This window comes from Zootermopsis nevadensis, unplaced genomic scaffold (assembly GCF_977971745.1).
Source record: "Zootermopsis nevadensis isolate Lab colony 2312 unplaced genomic scaffold, Znev_1.0 Znev_ptg000024l, whole genome shotgun sequence".
Classification (NCBI taxonomy): Eukaryota; Metazoa; Arthropoda; class Insecta; order Blattodea; family Termopsidae; genus Zootermopsis; species Zootermopsis nevadensis.
Window position 1 is genome coordinate 12977527 of NW_028259156.1, and position 19837 is coordinate 12997363.

The window sequence follows — 19837 nt, forward strand, 5'->3', positions numbered from 1 at the left end:
ATTTAGTACTGTTTAGCTGTCTACCCTGAGGCTTCAGTTGAACTTGTGTGGCCTGTGGGCGTTGTCACAGGCGGAACAGTGAAGTGAGTTGTTGTGTTGTTCAAGGTTGTGTGTTCTGTGAACCTGATCGTCGTAATAGGAGGGCTATGTAAGTAGAATGCAACAACTTTTCATGTATGTTTTAATTGAATGACGTCCATATATATTACACACACAATACATAACACTTCATGATAAAATGCCACTACTCTGCTTCACACAGCCTAGGTTTTGTAAAGAACCTGAAGATGGTGTACTTCGACCGAAACGTTGCTTTAGAATTGGTATAATCATTGTGTCATAATAATTAAATAATTTGTGTGTGTCGGTGTGGTATAATTTATATAGGTCAGTGTATCCTGTGGGATGTACTTACAGTAAACTTGGTGCATTTTTTGCTGTAAGGTTGGGGATGCACGTTACGTAATTTTTTTGTCTTCTTTTTGGCTTCACGGTCTTATACTAAGGTATTCAATACGCATAAGACAAACACTTTGTCGTGCGCAAGTTGAGAACGCTTGGGGAACTTCCAAGAAATAAACGAGCTAGACACGAGGTAATGTTCAATGTCTATTCATCGTACGAAACTATTGCCTGTAAGGAACTGAACATTTGACAATTGTGACAACATAATTTAATGGGTAGATGAATTGAAAATTTCTATCGCAGAGATAAAATAATTTGAGAAAGACGTAAATTGGTTCTGTTGATCGTTAGGCTAGGCAGAATTTTATCTTAAGTCTGTGTGTCGTACTTGTGAAACTAAGGCGTTGGTTTAATAGGTACCTCCGTTGAGAGGGCAGAGCAGAGCTGCCTCGTATGTAGAAGATGTTTAAAGGGGAACGTTAATTAAACGTGTGTTATGCACGAAGGAACACGGGATTGTACGACACGCTTTATCATGAAAAATATATGAGGAGACTGCAGAAATTCTAGAATGACTAATTCCAAAATAGACTTGTACGTTGTTAGTCGTGACTCAGTGTACAGTGTTCATGATGCTAACACTGACTGCACTGCCAACGAACGACTTTACACGTGCTACTAAAGAGAAGCTCATGTACTTACTGCATTTTTCTCTTAAACTATATTTTGCAGGTTATGTCCCAATTCTCGGTGTACACTTTTCAGATGTCGGCGGGGTTATGCTGACTACGAAAACAGTTTTTCTTCATTTGTCGATGTAAATACCCACAGCTTTTCCTTTCTCTCGCGACTTTGATACATGGCACTCACTTCGCTCGTACGATCCGATTCAAATTATCGATAAATAACCTGTGAATCCAGTAACAGATCCTGATTTTAGCATTCAAATGGATAAATTTTAGAGTCTTGGGATTGTTTGACCCAGGTATGAAGTTAATATATGTAATATATATATATATAACTGCAGTCTGCTATGGTTTGACTTCAGTGAGTCTGTAAGATGCCCTATTTCTCATCGGCACAGCGTAGGAGAAATACACACGATCTACTTTGAAACAAATTGATCAGTACGATACAAATTTTTGCCAAATACAAAACGTAAGTTTACAGAGACAGCATTTCTGTTTGTCTGCTCGTCTATGAGCTGTTTAGTGTCTTTAGTGGGCTTTTTGAGTTATTTTATGTTTAACAATGAAGTGGCAGCTCAAATTTCCTGTAAATTTATTATTGAAAGTCAATTATAAAACTGGTAATCGCGATAAGACATTTTTTGTCTTGTAAATTTTATTTAATTAAATCGGGGGACACCCTGAGGCTGCTTTGCTCCAAGGTTTGTAGAGACATGATAAATGATTTACATAAATCGCGGAGTAACGTAATCATAGGCAACTTTACCTAATTTTATATAACATTTTTTTGTTTAGAGGTATGTTGATGTGGTATTTTGGGGTTTTTGATACAATGTGGTCTTGTAGGTGGTTACCATCGTTTGGAAGGAACGCATCCTTTCCACCTTCAGGGTGAAGATGTAGTGGGCAGTTTCACACACAGTGTCACTACCCAGATCACCATTAAAATCTTCACCACCGTGAGAACCTCGGCTCATTTAGAGGCATTTTTACACCTGAAATTTTCCGTCGGATTCTGAAAGAGTTTAAATATATTATGTGAAGCTTTCACGGCTGCTTTCATTAATAAAGTCGGCGATTAATCACCATCTAACACGGCTGATAGCCCTAGAAGATTTTATTAATTAGAGTTTAAATATGTTTCACCTTCCTTTGGAATCTTTCTTCGAGTAAAAATTTATGAGGTCCGATTCCTGTCGCAACGAGACTGACGTATAATTGCACAAGACATTTATTTCTAAGTTGAATTATCGACGCAGGTCACATGGAAGTTTCTTTTGTTTCTGTGCTCCTTTCGACCTTCACCCGCATCTATTTGCCTCATTTATCCAATCGGCTACGGCTATCGGAATATCACAATTGTCATAAGGTTAGTCGTAGTTTTAGCAGTAGAATACATAAGTACATTTTGGTATGAGGCAAGTTACCGCTGATGCCAGTCTATTGTTAATTTATGTAGCGTGTTGCCTGAAACTGCCGTTGTGTAGGCTGTAATTGCTGTGCTGACATAGCAACACGCGTTACATGATCGATGTTTCTTTCGTTTGCATGTGAATTTTAAACAACTATGTTCGGATTGAAACCAGTCTAATGAAGAAGCCATTGGTAATCCGTATAAGCCCTGATTCTCATTCAATTTACTAAATTGCTTTACGTTTGATAGGGTTTATCCTTCCCGTCTATGCATCTTCATTCATAATCATATGTGAAGGCGACATGTTTCAACTTTTTACAGTCATCTTGAAGCCTATACTAATTGGTGGTTACATGATATCTGTATTTTACTAATAACGAGATGGCCATTTCAGCTACAAATATGGAATTTAAATCAGAGTTAGCTAGTAAACATACCCACAGATTTCATATAAAGAATTTTTTTATATGTGAAATAACAGAGACATTGTGACGATGTCAAACTCTGAGGTTGTATCTTACAAGTTTCTTGTCGTATAATTGCTCATAATATATAAAGAATTTACTTCTAAGAATTTGTTTTGTGCTCCCCCCTTGGGAATGAAGTTCTGCGGCTGTAAGTATCAAACAAATTTTATGAATTTAATGGCATTCTTATGGTAAATACGAGGTTTATCATATTCCCTTCTTAAAAGGATTTTAAGAGTGCCTTTATATCGCTGACATGTACTTCTCATTGAACGCTGATTCTGTTGTAAGGATTTTCTTTCAATTTGATTCAAATTTGCTCTTCGTGATGAATTATAGTGAGAACATAGCATGTGAACAGACCATTGACTCATTGGTCCTGTATAAATCTGTTTTATTCTCGTAAGCAGCTTGAAACTAAATTTATACCTCGTCTGTTGGTCTTCGATGCCTGTCACTCCAAATCAATCCTTTACCGTAAAAATTGTTTTGGGAAGGATTGACACACAGAGAGCATTCAGAGAGAAAATCTACTCTTTCGAGCATTGTATGAACAAAGTTTTGGAATTTATGGTTTATGTAAACTGCAACAGCGACACTACACTGCATTTTGTCTTAATATATTTGTTATTCAGCGACCTGACGAGTAGTTAAAAGTCCACGTATGTTAATTAGAAAAAATTGTACTTATTCATGTGTGGGTTGTTTATCGATGCTTTTTCAAGTGCCAGCGCCGAATGTAAGGATGAATTAAGGACGCGAGAAGTCTTTGAATATTTAAGAACTATCCCAGTCTGCAGGATTTAGTAATGTGGGAAGAATTTCAACCAGTCTTCCGATCAAGTTCGAGCCCAGAACCAGAGTAACTACTCTACCACAACATTCGATGATCTTTCGCAAATTTCTTAGATTTTAGAAAACTGTTTGGTTAATTTTGAGATCCGTGATAGTATCAGGGATCAGAATAAATAATATGGTACCACTTAACTTTTGACTTTTTAATTAGCGGTACTATTTCGGACGAATGATTTTATGGTAAATATTCTATTAGGAAACTTTTTTGTCAGTTAATTTCCCCCAACGCAAGACAGTTTTGTGTTAAAATAAACGGAGTTGATTTACGACAAGCTCAGTTGTGCAACATAATATCAGTACTGCCATGAAGTCGATATCTGATGAGAAACAACCAATCTCTCGGTACAGAGAGTTTCTGTTGGAGTAGAAAGACAAATTTTCGTTAGAGCTTTTATCATTTGCAGGTTATAGGCCTATACATGGTGCCTGTTTCTCAAGCCATATCGGATGAAAGATTGATGGCGAGCATCTAACATCCAGACACGCAGAGAAAGTGATTAGCATCAGGCAGTTTGTTTGTTCGTGCACGTCGTATTATTGGACTTGTTTAGCTCTCAGCTCGCCGTCACGATCGTCGCACCTTTACGTAGATTTAGTCCCAGAGTCAGCTCGGACACGGGCAGGTCAGAAGTGTGACCCTAACGAATTATCCCGTCTTTATTCCCTTCTTTATTTATTTCTCATCCCGTATTTCTATTTTATGTACCTCTTGACCATACAGCAAAATTGTTAGGAGGTGAAATAAAATAAGTAACTTAATTTCAGAATTTAGGTTCTCACGGCGGCAAGAATTAAGATGGCTGTCTTCTGGGTTGTATGATCTGAAGCTTTCACGGCGACTAAATATAATAAATTCTTCTCGGGTTACCAGCCGTGTAAGGTGGCTTAATGAAGAAACACCACGACAAAGATGGTCCTCGAAACGTTGGTGTTTCTTCATTAAGCCACCTTACACGACTGGTAACCCGAGAAGAATTTATTATGTCTTCTGGGTTGTTGCGCCGTGTATTCTGGTAGAATTTTACCGACGTTTCGTAAGTGCTTGCTGCCTCCATCATCAGGGCGATTTTCGTTGTTTGGAAAACTACGATTTTCAGTACACAGTTCTAACTGTTTTTCGCGATAATTTGTTAATTTAATTAAAGCTGTTTTTATACATCACTCTTCACGTTTTAAACCACGGAATTAAAACACGAATTCGTAAGTCTGGTTGAGGAGCACTGAAACCTACCAGTTGTGTTAGAACATGCACCTCAGAGGCGTAATGAACAAGTTCTTTTTCTTGTGTCTGGCAGCAAAGAGCCGACCGAGAGAATTCTGCTTCTGTGTTAGGGCGTCTTATAGTTAGTTGCATTAAGTTGTGCAAGTTAAGACACAGGAGGAGGAAACTACAGAAGAAAGTGCTTTCGTTGCCTGCACACTTAGACTGACAGGTGCCTACACTTCGGGAATGGTTGTTAAAAGCCGGTAACTAATATTGCATACACTGATCTACTAATTTACAGATGAAAGTCTTGGCTTATTTCGTAAATCTCTGTTGAAGCAGTGTAAATTACAACCGATCAATCACCTTACGTATTAAGATGCTATCAAGGGAGTGGGTCAATTTCTTTTTGCAGTATAATTATTCTCTCTCTCTCTCTCTCTCTCTACCGTACCTGAAGAATGTGTCATCTCCTTTAATTAAATTTGCCTTTCCAGCACTGACTGTGTTTACTTCATAGAAAATACTTGTGTCAATCAGAATATTTATCTTTAATCCAAATTTGTTTGGTCATCTGATTATATTTTAGTTGATTTGTTTTAACCTTTGTTGACATGCGAGTGTATGAATTACGTGTCTTAGCATAGAGGTATAGTCGAATCTTTTCTAATAGAAGATTTGATATGTTTTCATACCCGTCGGGTTGCATTTTTTTACATAGGTCCCTTATTAATTCGGCGTTATAAAGCTATTCTCTTGAGAATTTCTATGGTTTTCCAAAGGCTGCTGACAAATGCCAGGATAGTTTCATTTTCCCAGCAGGTAACTGCAGCATCGTAAAGCCCCTCTCTGCTGCTTTGGTCAATGCCAAACGAATTTTCGAAATACAAATCATTAATACGGTTTAATGGTGATTCTAAGGCATTGTGTTATCAGCTCGAGTACTGCCGGATGTTTTGCCTAAGTTACGTCATAGAATTGCCCGGTCGAACAAAAGCCGTTGCAGAATTATTATAAAATTTGCAATTTAAAGTAGCTTTCACCTCAAGGTACATTACTTCATCTACGATTATCGGTATTATGTACTACCGAATGTAGCGACTGAGTGGTTAGCACTCCTACGTTGCATTCGGGAGGTCCCAGGTTAAAATCTCGGCCCGGAGACACTTTATCCTGATTTAGTTTTTTCTTGGTTTTCGTCAGTCTTCAAGACTAATTCCGGGGTGGTGCCTGAAATTAGGCCACTGCCGCCTTTTTCCATATCTTTCTAGTTCATTATTCATTAATCGTCGTGTAATTCCATGAGGTCACTCTGATCTGCTGACATTGTCTTGAAGTAACGCTATAATAAATTTAAAAAGTATCTTTGTCTCTTGCAAGGGAGATTCAAACCTGGTCTGTGCGAAGAGAAATCGATGGCCCTTTCACAACGATAATAACTTGTCTGTGACAGAAATAGAAGCTCTAGGAATGCACCTACGTTGATGTAGTTGCAAATGTTTCTCTACAGGGGCTAGTAGAATTTGTAGATTAAATACATCAAGGGTTCTTATTGAGCAGACCAGTAACTGAACTGCTGAGAAAATTTTACAAACTGGTAGATATACTTGTTGGTTTTGACAGTCTATAGGAATCAGGAATGAAATATCAAAGTTATTTTTCTTACATTTAATCAACATTTGAAACTAAAAATGCAAGACCTTATCGAATACAAGACAGTATCAACAGGGCGTGCATTTTTTTTGTTATTGATATTGCACCTTATACGAACGTCATAGTGTTCTTTTTCGGCTATCATTAGGCTGCGTAGGTCTACATAAAACATATGTAAAATTTACATTTTATTCCCATTATTAGTTTGTTCTTCTCAGGATTATCTTTCTTACAGTGACGAGTATAAGTACGACATATCAAAACATGTTATTAGTCATTGTCACTTGTCATAAAAAGATGAGTGCACAATATATCAAAATGTTGTTCTCTTTGCTTGTCTTAAGACATCTGACGATGGAAATTACTCTTATAGTTTCCCTAGTTGGCAACGCCCTCACACACTCATAATGATCGTTGTCTAACCGCTTGTGAACACGAATATACGAGTGTTGGAACCGGTTTAACCTTTCTATTACTCAGTCATGATTTGACTTCTTGCTTCTGGGTTATTTATGCAGACCGAATCAATACGCGTCTTCCTTTTCAAGAAGTGGGAGGGCCTCTTAATTAAGTGTTCATGTATTGATTCCTATAATTTCTCACCGTATTCTATTATTTTCTATCGCCCGAAGAAAATAATTTAACCATTTTAAGATCAATGGTAACTATATGTACCACGTGCTTTAATAATCAAAATCCTGCATTTTACCCGCAGAGCATGTTAATAGATTTCGTATTATTCTCAGAGTAAATGGCTGATTTTACCGTACACAGGACTAACCAGCTGGTATTTGAAATATATAAGCGGTAAACAGTATTTAGACGATGTTCGGTTTTGAAGGGTTAGTTAATTAGCGGAGCGTAAAATTCTGTTCGTAGGCTAAGAATAGAAGAAACGAACGCATTAAATACAAGTTCTTGATTCTCCCAGCTTAGATTTCGAATTTGAACAACAACGTAAGGATGAGTAGAATGAAGACGCTCGGCGTGAATGTCACTCTGAGTTCCCGTTTGATTTTAACGGCTCTTTTGCGTGTATCGTAATGTCGGAATTCGTAATTCGAATTTTGTGTCCCAGCCCACAAAGTAACAAACCGTCTACATTTATCGGCGCCCTGGTTACGGTTGTCATGTGCTGAGAACGAGTTTGTCTAAACAATGACGTACATTGCCGGACTATCGATACCTCGAGGTGCTTAATACGGGACCAGGAACAGGAAATATTGCTGACTGTTACGTCACGACAGAAGCACCTTGCAGCCACCAGCCTCAGGATTGCGTGAAGAAGATTGTGTTAATGTGTGTGATAAGAAGACGGGATGTGGACCAGCTTAACGTGGCATCACGAACTACGTCTGCCATGCACTGCCTCGAGAGCGAAGTTTATTAACCTGAAGGCAAATAGCAGACCTGCCGGTTGCAATATACTAAATTACATTCGTGTGAAGAAGTAAACTTGCCATATTTCTTGTTAATTTATTACTGCTTGTTATGTTAATCTCTAAAAACAAAGCTAAAGCCTGATGTCCGTGAAAATAATAATAAAGCCTAATCCATGGACGCCGAATTTTCAAACAATTTTCGTGTTTTCTTTGCAAAATCTTCCGGCAGACAATCTCAAAGGACTCAAAACGAGGGCTGAGAGTTGGTATCAAAAACATAAGAAATGGAACGGAGAGGAACTACAGTGTGTTCGTTCACTCGCCTCTGCGTTCTTCAATTCCAAGAATATCCTTAGTCAAAACAAAACTGACCACATACAATTCATCCGGCTGCAATGTGTGTAAAAATGAGTGGGTTGGTAGCGTTGTGGAAAACGTAAACATATAACAAAACATTCTCTAGGTCTAAATGGGTAATTTCTTATACGAGGCGCGTCCACAAAGTAAGTTTCCCACTCGTCCCACAGCTAGCAAACCTTATATTGCGCGAAGCGACTGTGCGTACGTGATAGAGCAATGACGTAGCATGGCGCATGCACTAACGGCACTTCCCGCGTTCTCACAGTAGCATCGTTGCAGCTGTTGAAGATGGAGATTCTTATTCCAGCTCCCGCCGACTGTGAAGTGCGGTCAGTGATAACGCTAGGCCGCACACGGCTCGACGGACAGCAAGTCTCCTGCAGGAGTTCAGCTGGGAGGTGTTTAATCATTCACCCTACAGCCCGGACCTCGCTCCCAGTGATTTCCATCTTTTCCTACACCTCAAGAAATTCCTGTCCGGTCAGCGTCAGCGTTTTGAGAATGACAGAGAGGCGGAGATGGTTGTCACACAGTGGTTCAAATCCCAGGCGGCAGACTTCTACGACACAGGTATTCAAAAGTTGGTCCCACGGTATGACAAATGTCTCAATTCCGGTGGCGAATATGTTGAAAAATAGCTGGACACTTGCTGTATCTGTTGCAATAAATATTTCCATGAAATTGTGTTTTGTTTCTGTAAACTGCCCCAGGGAAACTTACTTTGTGGACGAGCCTCGTATGTATTATACGAATAATTTTGGAGAAATGGTTTAAAAGTTGAAATTAAGCTAATGAAAGTTGGGGGGTTGCTCAGCACCCGAAATCGTGTAGTGGGTACACGAGCCGCAGGGCACCCAAGAACCTCAAATGTGATGTGCAGATTTGAAGCCTTCGTTATTGTAGGACAGAACTGGATTTCACTGTAAAAGTGAAATTTCACTATTGACTGAATGACTCACAGGGAACTCAATGCCTGTAGCAGCCATCACTCTAGCTCGACGTTCAGCAACTCCATCATTTTAATCCTTTATCTTAGTCACTTTAGTTAAATATTGCGATGTAATCGAACCTGCTCACTGTTCGTGATTATCTCGTCATCTGCTGAAGGCGTTGTTATAAACAGTAAGACCAGACCATTCGACGCTATAAAATCTCTACAGCTGAAACACCGACGTAAATGAGATTAATACATTTAGGACCTACGGGAATTTCGGACCAACTGTGACCACTGTGGTCATGTTTGCAGTACTTGTCGGTACAGATTCTTAACACTCAGGTATTTGGATTACAAAACCATCAGGTATTCGAACTCTGATCTTAAAGCAAGCGAAATCTGTCGGACGGCTTCGTGCAGTGAAGTCAGTATGCGTTGCTAATGTGTTAATGTGCGTTCTGCTCTCTGCGTTGCTGTTTGTCTCAGGACCTTGCTCCCAACCTCACTTGAAAACAAGCTACCAAGCGAACGGATTAACAAATTAAATGATGTAACAGTTGTTTCAATTCCCAACTCATCGCTTTCACTGGCCCAATTAGTGCCACAAGATCAGTCTTCACGTGTACGTATTCCTTTGGACATGGCTGAAAGCCAGCTCTTGTTGTCGTTTCTGTAATGCCGATCATGCGTAATCGATCATGTGACGCCTTGGCGCCTTGTATAGTTAGACTCGAAATGTATGTATTTGGTACATATAGATTTAATGTGCCAGAAATAAAAGTTGTTTAAACATAAGTTTTAATTAGCCATTCACTTTACCACACATATCATATTTTTTTGTTAGATGAGTTTTTCGATGAGCAAATTGAAGACATTTTATGTCATCTCATGTAAATTGGGGGTTGTGTTGGACTGTTATGACCAAAATTCAATTTCTGTGACGGATTTAGTGTAGATCTCTTAGTAACTGAAGTCTGCTGTATAACTCCGGAGTTGAAATTAAATTTTGCTCAAACGTAATTATAGAGACTTTGTGTTCAGAATAGTCTGAAAATAGAGTTTTATCGTCGTATTTTAGGTTAGAGGTTGAAATTATAAATACTGTAATGGGAAACACGAAAATTTTATTAGATGCTATAAAGAGGTTGATGTAAACACAAACGCAATTGGAAGTGTGTGTTTATACCTTGTCGCCAGAATGGAGAACAAAATAATAACATAGAACTAGCTAATACATTCATCGAAAAAATAGTTAAATTAAAATAGTAGGAAAGGAGAGTAAAATGTCAGTGTAATATCATGCACGAATTTATGAGAGGGTCAAATTTGGGGATTGCTTCTTACAATTTGATCCAGAATATATATTTTTCTCCCCCTCGCTTACTATCTGATAACATAAATTTTGGACCGTACAAAATCAACGCATATGAAGTTTTATTCCGTCAACCTGAAGAGACGAGACCACATGGGAGACCTAAGGGTAGATGGTAGGATGACAAAGGTTAATGGATCTAAAAGTAGGAGCATGTTGATTGGATTCAGCTGACTCAGGATCATACTCAGTGGTATCGCCTTGTGAAACTTTTGTACTCCATAAAAATCTGGGAACAGCTGAGAGACTATCAGCGTCGTCCCATTGATTGAAACACGTGTAGACATTTGTATAGAAAGTAATTTAATTTATTTCGTCAAGGTCTTGGACAGCTCATAGGAATGCACTTAGAATCTCATTAATTAGATACGTGATTAATGCTATTAGAATATTTTATTTTTATAAGTGTTAATTTTTTGTGTACTCAAGCTGTTTGTTGCTAAAGTGGTTTTGTTACCGGCTTATTTAATGTAGGCTAACTGGTTTTTACTATAAGCGGTTAAGCTACGATTCATTCAGGTGGTGGTGGTGGTAAAGAGCGAAATTCGTGTCCTTTTGATTCATGTTCTAGTCCCATCGTGTGACTATAAGATATCCATGTCAACGTCACTGGTGGGAGCATGGCTTGAAATGAATTTCGTTAGGCACTGTTGATTATATTCTAATTAATCGGGCAAATAAGGCGGGTGTCGATATTGGAGTCCTTGTAAATCATTTAACTCTTTTCATTTCGAAATTTTTAAGATATAAATATGGCATGTCCTTATTTTTGCGTTTTAAAGGTAACAATTGATTTGTATTGTTTGAAAGCCACAGATGTTCAGTGCGGAATTGCGAAAGGTGACACGAGAGACTTCATTTCCCTGATACCGTTAAACAGCAAACGCTGGTTTTGTTATTTGAAGGTTTAAGGTTAGTTTCCTGCTGGTACCAGAGCTGTTTAAGTTATGAGTTTAGGAGGAAGATGAACTCTTGCTGTTCGAATTATTGTAGACTACGTAGGGAAACCACTTTTTTTAGACAAAATTTGGCTTATATCCGGTGAGTTCACAGATTTAATAATAAAACCCATTGAGAACTTTTATGCTCCTTGCAGTCTGTTTCTAACAATTAGGGGAAACATAAGAAAATAGCCATGGTTAATAAGGCCTACGTAATATTTTAGTTCCAATATAAGATCATTCTGTTGTTTTATAGTTAAAGATTGACTGAGGACATTTAGATGTAATATAAATTAGTTTAATAATATATGACATGAGACATGCAGAAAAAGGTAGACGGATAGACAGAATCCCCCCCCCCCCTACACAGTGCTTTCGATATGTGCACTTCTTAAAAACAAAGCATGAAAGGATTATTAATGTTAAAGCACATCTTATGTGATTGTGATGCTAAAATGACAACATTCAGACATGCCGAAACAAGGCGTGTCATTACTGAGCACAGCAAAAAGAAGCGTACGTTCAGATCGACTTTAAACATTGCTGTCACTTCATACGTTCTCCAAGAACAATGAATCTTCTCATTGCGGTCGCTGTTGTACTGTCACTCGTATGCAGATTATTTGAGGAGTGGCGTCGTTCTAATGAACTATTATGTCCTGGCGACGAAGCGCGCTCCACCTGAATGTGACCCCAGAGGAACACACGACTGAGGCCAGTCGATCAGATCAAAGTTGCTGGATTATAATTTCACGTGTGTCGAGTGATAACGTGCAGAGAATACCGATGTAATATTGTTATGCAACACGAACAACACACTCGATAAATTATATTTTAACTACTCCTTTAACTCCAGTGTCCTCTAAATATGAAACGTTTTTAGCGGATAGCGAGACTTCTTGTTCTTATTGGGCGGATCTACCACAATCTGGGCGCTACTCTGCTCAGAGTTCTCGTGTTTTTTTCGTAATTCCATGTGTATAACGGGGTTCCTTCCTTTGCATTTATCCATCTTTCTCTCTGTATGTACAAGTAACAATATCGTATACATTAATTGCTCTAAGGATACTCCATCTTTAGATTCTTATTTTCCTACCATTAGCAATACCAGAATGGCGGACGTACAAATTCCACACTTTGATTTCGGTTTGGTCTTAATGAACCATATAATTTGGACATATGAAAATGTGGGTGGATGTATGTCATGTGCATAACTACAAAGTTCTATATAAACTATTGGGTATATCATAAACATTCCGACGGTGCAAGTCTTAAGGTTGTGTTCCATAAATATAATGTAGCAATTGCAGTCTGTCCTATTGGAAATTACTGGCGGGAATTGGCTATTAAGTAATCAAAATAGTAATTTATAGTTATTGCTACGTTCAACACGCAGACTGAAACACTTGAAATTAAAGTTTGAGGAATGTTATTATATGGCAGTATTAGGCTATTTTCTATAACGAAATATATTTTCTTGCATTATATTATATCGACTCATAAATAAAATTACTGAGTCCAACTTAACTCTTTACGAGGTAGTATTTCTGGTTAGCCGATTTGTTTGTAATTTAGTTAAGTTGTATCACTTAAGCAGCAGTTTTGCTTGGAAACGTGAAGATAGGTCTACATGGATAGAAATTTAATTGCGAGGAATTCTGATTTATCGAGGTTTGTCTACTACAACTTCTCTAAATGGACCTAGCAAGAATTTATCTGCAGAGAGAATGGGGAATAGCTCACATTAAGGAATCAGTTTCATATGTGAGACAGGGTTATCAGGTGTGAGGTATGATAAGAGCTGATTGGTCGCAATCAATTCCTAATATTGCTGTATTCTCAAACGTGTAAAGAAATTAATACTAGTAGGCCTACATTATATTCCTGCATGTTTTATTACAAAATGTACCTATAAAGGGTTGTATATACATGTAGATATAAACACACTGTAGGATGTAAGTAAACAAATTACACATATTTAAGATACCTTTACTGGCCAGATAAGCATATACTTACATAGAAATATGTTAAATGTGACACATATTTTTCTTTTGTAGTTCCATCTGTATTATGGACTAAGTTCACGTCTGTTTCAATAAAATAATATTTACTGAGGGAAAATGATGTGACATAACATGTTGCAGCTTTCATGTTTGCCATAAGCCAGATATGAATATAAAACGTTAATAAGATATTGAAAAGAACATACTTTCGTTTTCTGTACATAGCATTGATTTCATTTTTCATTCATGCATATGTGTACACTTACATAAAGAAAACTCTGTTGTGCTAAATAGTTAGTCTACCTTCTATTGATATCTTTAAATATAACAAGGCATGAATTTGTATTAAGTCGGATATTGGAATAAGTAATTTATTTCGTAAACAGGAGGTAAGTAAGTGCAAAAAATTACTTATTCGGTACATAGAAAATAACAAGTCGTCAGACTGTAGAAGGAACGATTACATGTCAATGAGAAATAAGTCAAATAAGTCTATAAATAATATGAAGTTATTTGTTTGCAACCGGATGATTTAGAGATAATATTGATCACTCTTATATGCAAAATATCAGCATCTAATACGGTCCTAGAATTGAAACTGCGGGCGGTAGGTTAGAATCTCACATCAAAGGAAATACATTTTTGTATGAAATGGCCTCGTGCAGTCGCGTTGGTAACGCGTATTTACGCGAAACGGTCGTAAGACAGTTGCATTGATCGGTATAGTGATATTTAACACTGTGTGGGCTAATTATATTCAGTATGGTCCACCAGCGCCACTAGGAGCTGCATACCCGATTTGTTCATATCGGATCTGAGGGTTGAAGCCGTTCTGGTCGGCTTGGTAGTCCACGACCTGCTTCCTCCCGTCAGGCAGCAGGACCTCGTAAGATCCCCACGCAACGTCGCCATCGCGTCCTTCGTGGTGACCGAAATCATTGCCAGAGTGCGCATCCTGTACTTGGTATGAGAATTCGTACTTTGCTGGCTCCTGTAATAGAAATGTCTCGTTAACTTCAGACGTAGCCCTATACACCGATCATAATAAATGAGTGTCGTCTTTAACTATGCAGGATTAGGCATAATTGCCTGTTACTCTGCCTTCTGGGTGTACTTGTTGTATTCATAAGAGATTACACTCACGCTGAGATCATCCTGGGATTTATCGTACTTTGAAGCAGGATATCCTCCGGATACAGGGGCTCCGTAGGTTGAAGATGGAGCACCATACGTAGATGATGGAGTGAAAATTGCTGAGGTCTGAGCACTAGCACCGAACCTGGTCTTGCTGCCTCCAGAACTGTGAGAGCTGAATGATGATCTGGATCCTGATCCACTACCAGGAGTAGAAGGGGCTCCGTAAGTGTTCGAAGGAGCAGAAGGAGCTCCGTAAGTGTTTGACAGAGCAGAAGGAGTTCCGTAAGTGTTTGACAGAGCAGAAGGAGCTCCGTAAGTGTTTGATAGAGCAGAAGGGGCTCCGTAAGTGTTTGACAGAGCAGAAGGAGCTCCGTAAGTGTTTGACAGAGCAGAAGGAGCTCTGTAAGTGTTTGACAGAGCAGAAGGAGCTCCGTAGGTGTTTGAAGGACTGCTAGGCGGAGGTGCGAAAGAGTCCTGCTGAGTTGTGGAATAAGATGGTGGCAAATAATTACTCACAGGAGGTTCTGGTCTGCTACTAACTACTGCTACTAGAGCAAGCAGTATGGCGATGAATGGCTGAAAAAGGACAGGTAATTATGGTTAATGCCATTTGATAATTGAAGACGCTTCTGGCGGGGCATTGTGTGGTTAAAAAATGAAGTTACGCGTTAACAACTTAGCATAGGGAGCTTAATGAGCTCGCGTGGAAGCACGGACAAGTACGAAACCGATCTTATACTATACGATTGTAGCAAAACCTTTTAACCTGTATATAATTTTATAGGCCTACTACCATAAATCTTTGTGACAAACATGATCAATCTATGAGTTTTTATATATCGTCAACCAGTAAGTTAGAAAGAGTATGCAGCCCTATTTCTATAGTGCATGTTTACGCGTTCAGTTCGAGCACTTGAGGCAAAGAACGCGCATTGCTAAAACAGAAATATCGGTTATTGATGTATGTCGTTAGACATCAGCATTACAGCCGTGTGGTTAATTACTTGCATATTATTCTGAAAATCGAAACAAACATTTTGTCTACACCAGTTTCGTGATGATGAAGACCGAGGCGGTTCTCGAAACATTTGTTTTTGTGCCCGAGAAAACTTCATTTAATGCCTGTGTCATTCATATTTTGGTTGACTTCCGTATAGCAATTTAGATGTTACTTTGCTTCTACAATTCTACGATTTTGAAATCGTGTAAATGTCATTGCCTTGTTGACTTGTAAAATTACCAGAACATTCAATATCACTAACACAAAAACTCACCGTTTGAGTGTATTCTTTCATGTTTGTATCATTATAGTTAAATCGCAGTTTGTTTTCCTGAACTCCATTTTAATATTATCCTGTCAGCTCTGTCTTCTGCAACAGCGTGATTTATGGAAGAGCTATGTGGGTCCTTTACGTAATCAGTTGTCGAATTCGATTTAATTTTTATAAAAGTGCTATTTAGTAATGCAATTTTAAATATTTTACAGTGTATTTTTTGAGATATTTTTACATTTTTGTTCCGTTCCTAAGATAAGACATTCACAACTATACAAACCGCAAGTAATTGTTTTACATATAGGCGTATTGTGTAAGATGACTTTATGACCCATCAGTGTCTGAGCGGGCCTGATTCATTCTTTCCTATACTTGCAAATTGTACCAGTAGCGACATGTGCTTTGCTGTACCGTCTGGTTCACTGCGTTGCGACACGCATGAGCAATCGAGATCCCCTAGGTCACAGTTTTAGTACTGCTCAGTATGTTTCATCTGGACGAATTCCGAGTTAAAGTTCCTGTATCTCAAAACGTAAGCACCTGTCTTATATATGTTACCCTGTTATTCCAAACCCACAGACCAATTTTCAGGCGGATTATACTCATTTTTCAAAACCTCTTCAGGCTGTATTTTGTGAGAGTTCTTTTGTTAGTGAAACCGCCGAACATTGTGATCGAGCGATTGTCATTTCTTGTTAGTGTTTGATGGGGTCTCGGTTTCGATTCTTGGTGCGGAATCTGTCTGCAATGTCTGATGTTTCTTGCGGTTTTCCTCAGTCCGTCGATGCAGATGCTGTTTCAGTGCCGTGCAAAGTACATTTAAAAATGGCCACGATCGTTTCCTTCCACATCCCTTCCAGTCTGTAACTACAATCATCCCGCGCTGCAAATCCTTTGCAGTTTAGAATGGATCGTTAAGGAAACACACGAACAAAGAAACAAGCTTTGCTGTTGGTGGTGAGGCAGGCAAGGTATTGGGAGTAAGCAATACAGTATGTCAATTTTTAAACGATGGTTTTGGTTTGAGATGTACGCGGTTCTTCCAGACGACGTTTAGCACTGTAACACGTTATTAATAGTTATAGGATTTGAGACTTTCGCGGCGAGTACAATCAATAAAATCTTCTCGGGCAATCAGCCGCGTTAACTGGTTACAGTAGTAAACCGACGTTTCGGGAACCAACTCTTGTCTCATCATCAGGGTTCTGATGTGATTGGATACCTCGTAAGTCGCCTGCGTTACACAGGACAGAGTTGGTTCCCGAAACGTCGGTTTACTGCGACTGATTCCCTGAGAAGATTTTATTGATTATTAATAGTTATTTAAGCACGTTAAAGCAGACACGGCATTTATGAGCTTGGTTCCAGTCGAAGTTCCTATAAATAACTTTCCCTGACGTTTGGGTTTATACGACAAAATTATAACACGCCGTAATAACAAAACAATCTTCATATAATTATCGTCAGATAAAGAAACTGTTCAATTTCTTTAGTTCATGAAAAGAAAGAAGATTTTAAAATTGCTAAAAGTAAACAATCCAATTTAGTTCCCTTGTTTTTTTGTGGTTTATGGAGAGAGCTACTTTCTTATTTATGATCGTTCATGTTTATGTTTTCTTAACTCGCAGTGTTTTATGTTCTTGGAACAACGAACTTTTGTAATGTAACAGACTTTTGAAACGTACGAATTTTAACATTGCATATTCATTCTGACACGTGCAAGCTTAATTATTTTGCATGATTTATTTGGCTGATAGGCACGGAAGTATAACAGCACGAAAATGAAATACTTCAAAGAAATAAATAATGAATATGTTTTGCCTTTGGCGTGAATAAGAAACCTTTGGATCCTTTCAAAAATCAAAATTATGAGCAATACGCTATTGAAATTTTCAGTTCGGATTCAGTTACTTTACTTAGGCTTTTCAAGTGAGACCTATAATACTACCTAGAATTTTGTTTTTCAGTTACTTTATTAGCTTGCGAACCCGTTATAAAATATTCTACAGGGGGAGTCAGAGTTTGAAGCCCTGACTTCTAACTACAAGACGTACTATATGTATAAATTATCACGCCAACAATTATGTTTGTGCTGTTATATCCATTGCGGTCACTAGCTATAAACAACCGAAGGCTGTGTAGAAGACTGCCATCTGTCGTTGTCGCCTGTTACTACTGTACCTTCATTGTTGAGCAGAATACAAGTTCAGCGCGGAGTAATGTTCTAGATTGAAAATCTTCGTGCGTCTTCAACGCTGAAGGGATTGTTTTAACATCTTATATACCTGTACACACCCTACCACCATACTTTCCCTCTCCACTAAACCCTCTCGTTCAGTTGCTTCATCTCACAATCACCTATCATCTTGAGAACAAATCCAAACATTTTAAACTGTAACATGAAAGGATAAAAGTATAAAAAAGAGAAGGTCGCGAGGCTATGGGCGTGGAAATGGGGCGTTTGCTTTACGAGCTCAGAATTAGATTTGATGAGAGAAGGGCCATCTGTAACGCTTGTTTCTAGTCACGTCTGCAGGACCTCTGAAAAGTCCTCTAATTACAGACTCCTTGATCCCTTGGATCACACCTAAACCTGGGTCAAAGGATATGTTTGGTTGTCATTGTACGTGAAAACTTCGTACGTATACGTTGCACATGCAGCTGAAGTTGTTACTAAGATGACGTGCCAGTTTTAAAGTAGTCTTCTCTGAACCATAATTGCGAGTAAAATTACACGACGTCCATGGAATTATAAAAAAACTAAACTACCTTTACTCCTAGACCAGTCAAGTCCTGGGTCAGAGACAGGACTCATTACTTAGTACCGAGAGTATGATTAAGCACTTCTTGATCAGGGTTGTCGCCCACTTCATGGGACAGGAAATGGAACTACTCTGGAGAGTACGATGTTCCAGTGCCACGAATCAAACTTGAAGTTACCCGAATATTGGATCTCCCGGAGAGAAGTTATTCATTTACTTAACTGCGGTTTCTTTAACGACGTCACTAGGTCACACTATAGCATCGAATGATAGGAGGATTAATAAATTATGAATTGGAAAGGATGTGGAAGGAAGCGGTGTAACTTAATTTACTATCCAATATTAACATGGAGGGCCTGTCGGATACTCCGTATCCGGACCAGTGGTTTCAAACAAATCTGCTTCGACGTTCTGGTTTATTGGCACATGAAATAGTGATGCTCTGATAGCATAAGTGATTTGAGGGGGGGGGGGGGGTTAGCTGAATGCAGACAGCCCAGAACTTGGCTTCAAAGTTATTCGACTGTTATTAATGTATGCACAATATTTCTTGTACGGAGTTGCGGTTTAAAAACTTATAATCAAGTTGTAGACTTACAGCGTTGTAACACTCGCTAGGTTATTTACTCTCAGAATGTTTTTTAATCAGTTGTCTTTTAGGTGAATGCGAAGTCACTCACTGGACAGGAAGTAGTTGGTTCCCAGAACAGATCAAGACGATTTAGCGAAGGAAGAAATAGCTGACTCTCTGGAATTGAACCTCTGTCTTTCAGCCAATGACTTTGAAGGGTAAACCACTCTGGGCCATCCGCAATATCCTGATGTAACATATTTTCATTCTTTATACGTAAGGAAGGACAGAGGTGAACTAGCAGATACCAATGAATCTAATCTAAATTACACGAAAATTAAGCTGAGAATATAATGCATCTCCTCTTAGTATAAAGTGTCATCAGATCAGTAATTTTTCTCTTCTTCAGCGCAT

At 38.6% G+C, this 19837-nt stretch overlaps 3 protein-coding genes across 4 annotated transcripts in view; 2 read left to right on the forward strand and 1 right to left on the reverse strand.

Moving 5' to 3' along the window:
• Positions 1–31: 31 nt before the first annotated feature.
• Positions 32–19837, forward strand: part of LOC110835466 (uncharacterized) — a 224769-nt gene continuing 204963 nt past the window's right edge. Inside the window, exon 1 of the mRNA XM_087355324.1 lies at positions 32–148. The gene's annotated coding sequence lies outside the window, so the exon portion shown is untranslated. The remainder of the gene's footprint in view (positions 149–19837) is intronic.
• Positions 68–19837, forward strand: part of LOC110835472 (uncharacterized) — a 37406-nt gene continuing 17636 nt past the window's right edge. The window contains exon 1 of one of the 2 annotated variants that reach the window (XM_022075707.2): positions 68–148. The gene's annotated coding sequence lies outside the window, so the exon portion shown is untranslated. Of the gene's footprint in view, positions 149–531; positions 596–19837 lie in introns of those variants that run through there. The other variant, XM_022075708.2, reaches the window with a different exon arrangement.
• Positions 13549–18370, reverse strand: LOC110835471 (uncharacterized). The gene is made up of 3 exons (XM_087354967.1): positions 18272–18370; positions 14823–15392; positions 13549–14670 (listed from the first exon to the last, which is right to left on the reverse strand). The coding sequence occupies exons 1-3, from the start codon at positions 18275–18277 to the stop codon at positions 14437–14439; spliced, it is 810 nt and encodes a 269-aa protein (XP_087211093.1). The 5' UTR covers positions 18278–18370; the 3' UTR covers positions 13549–14436.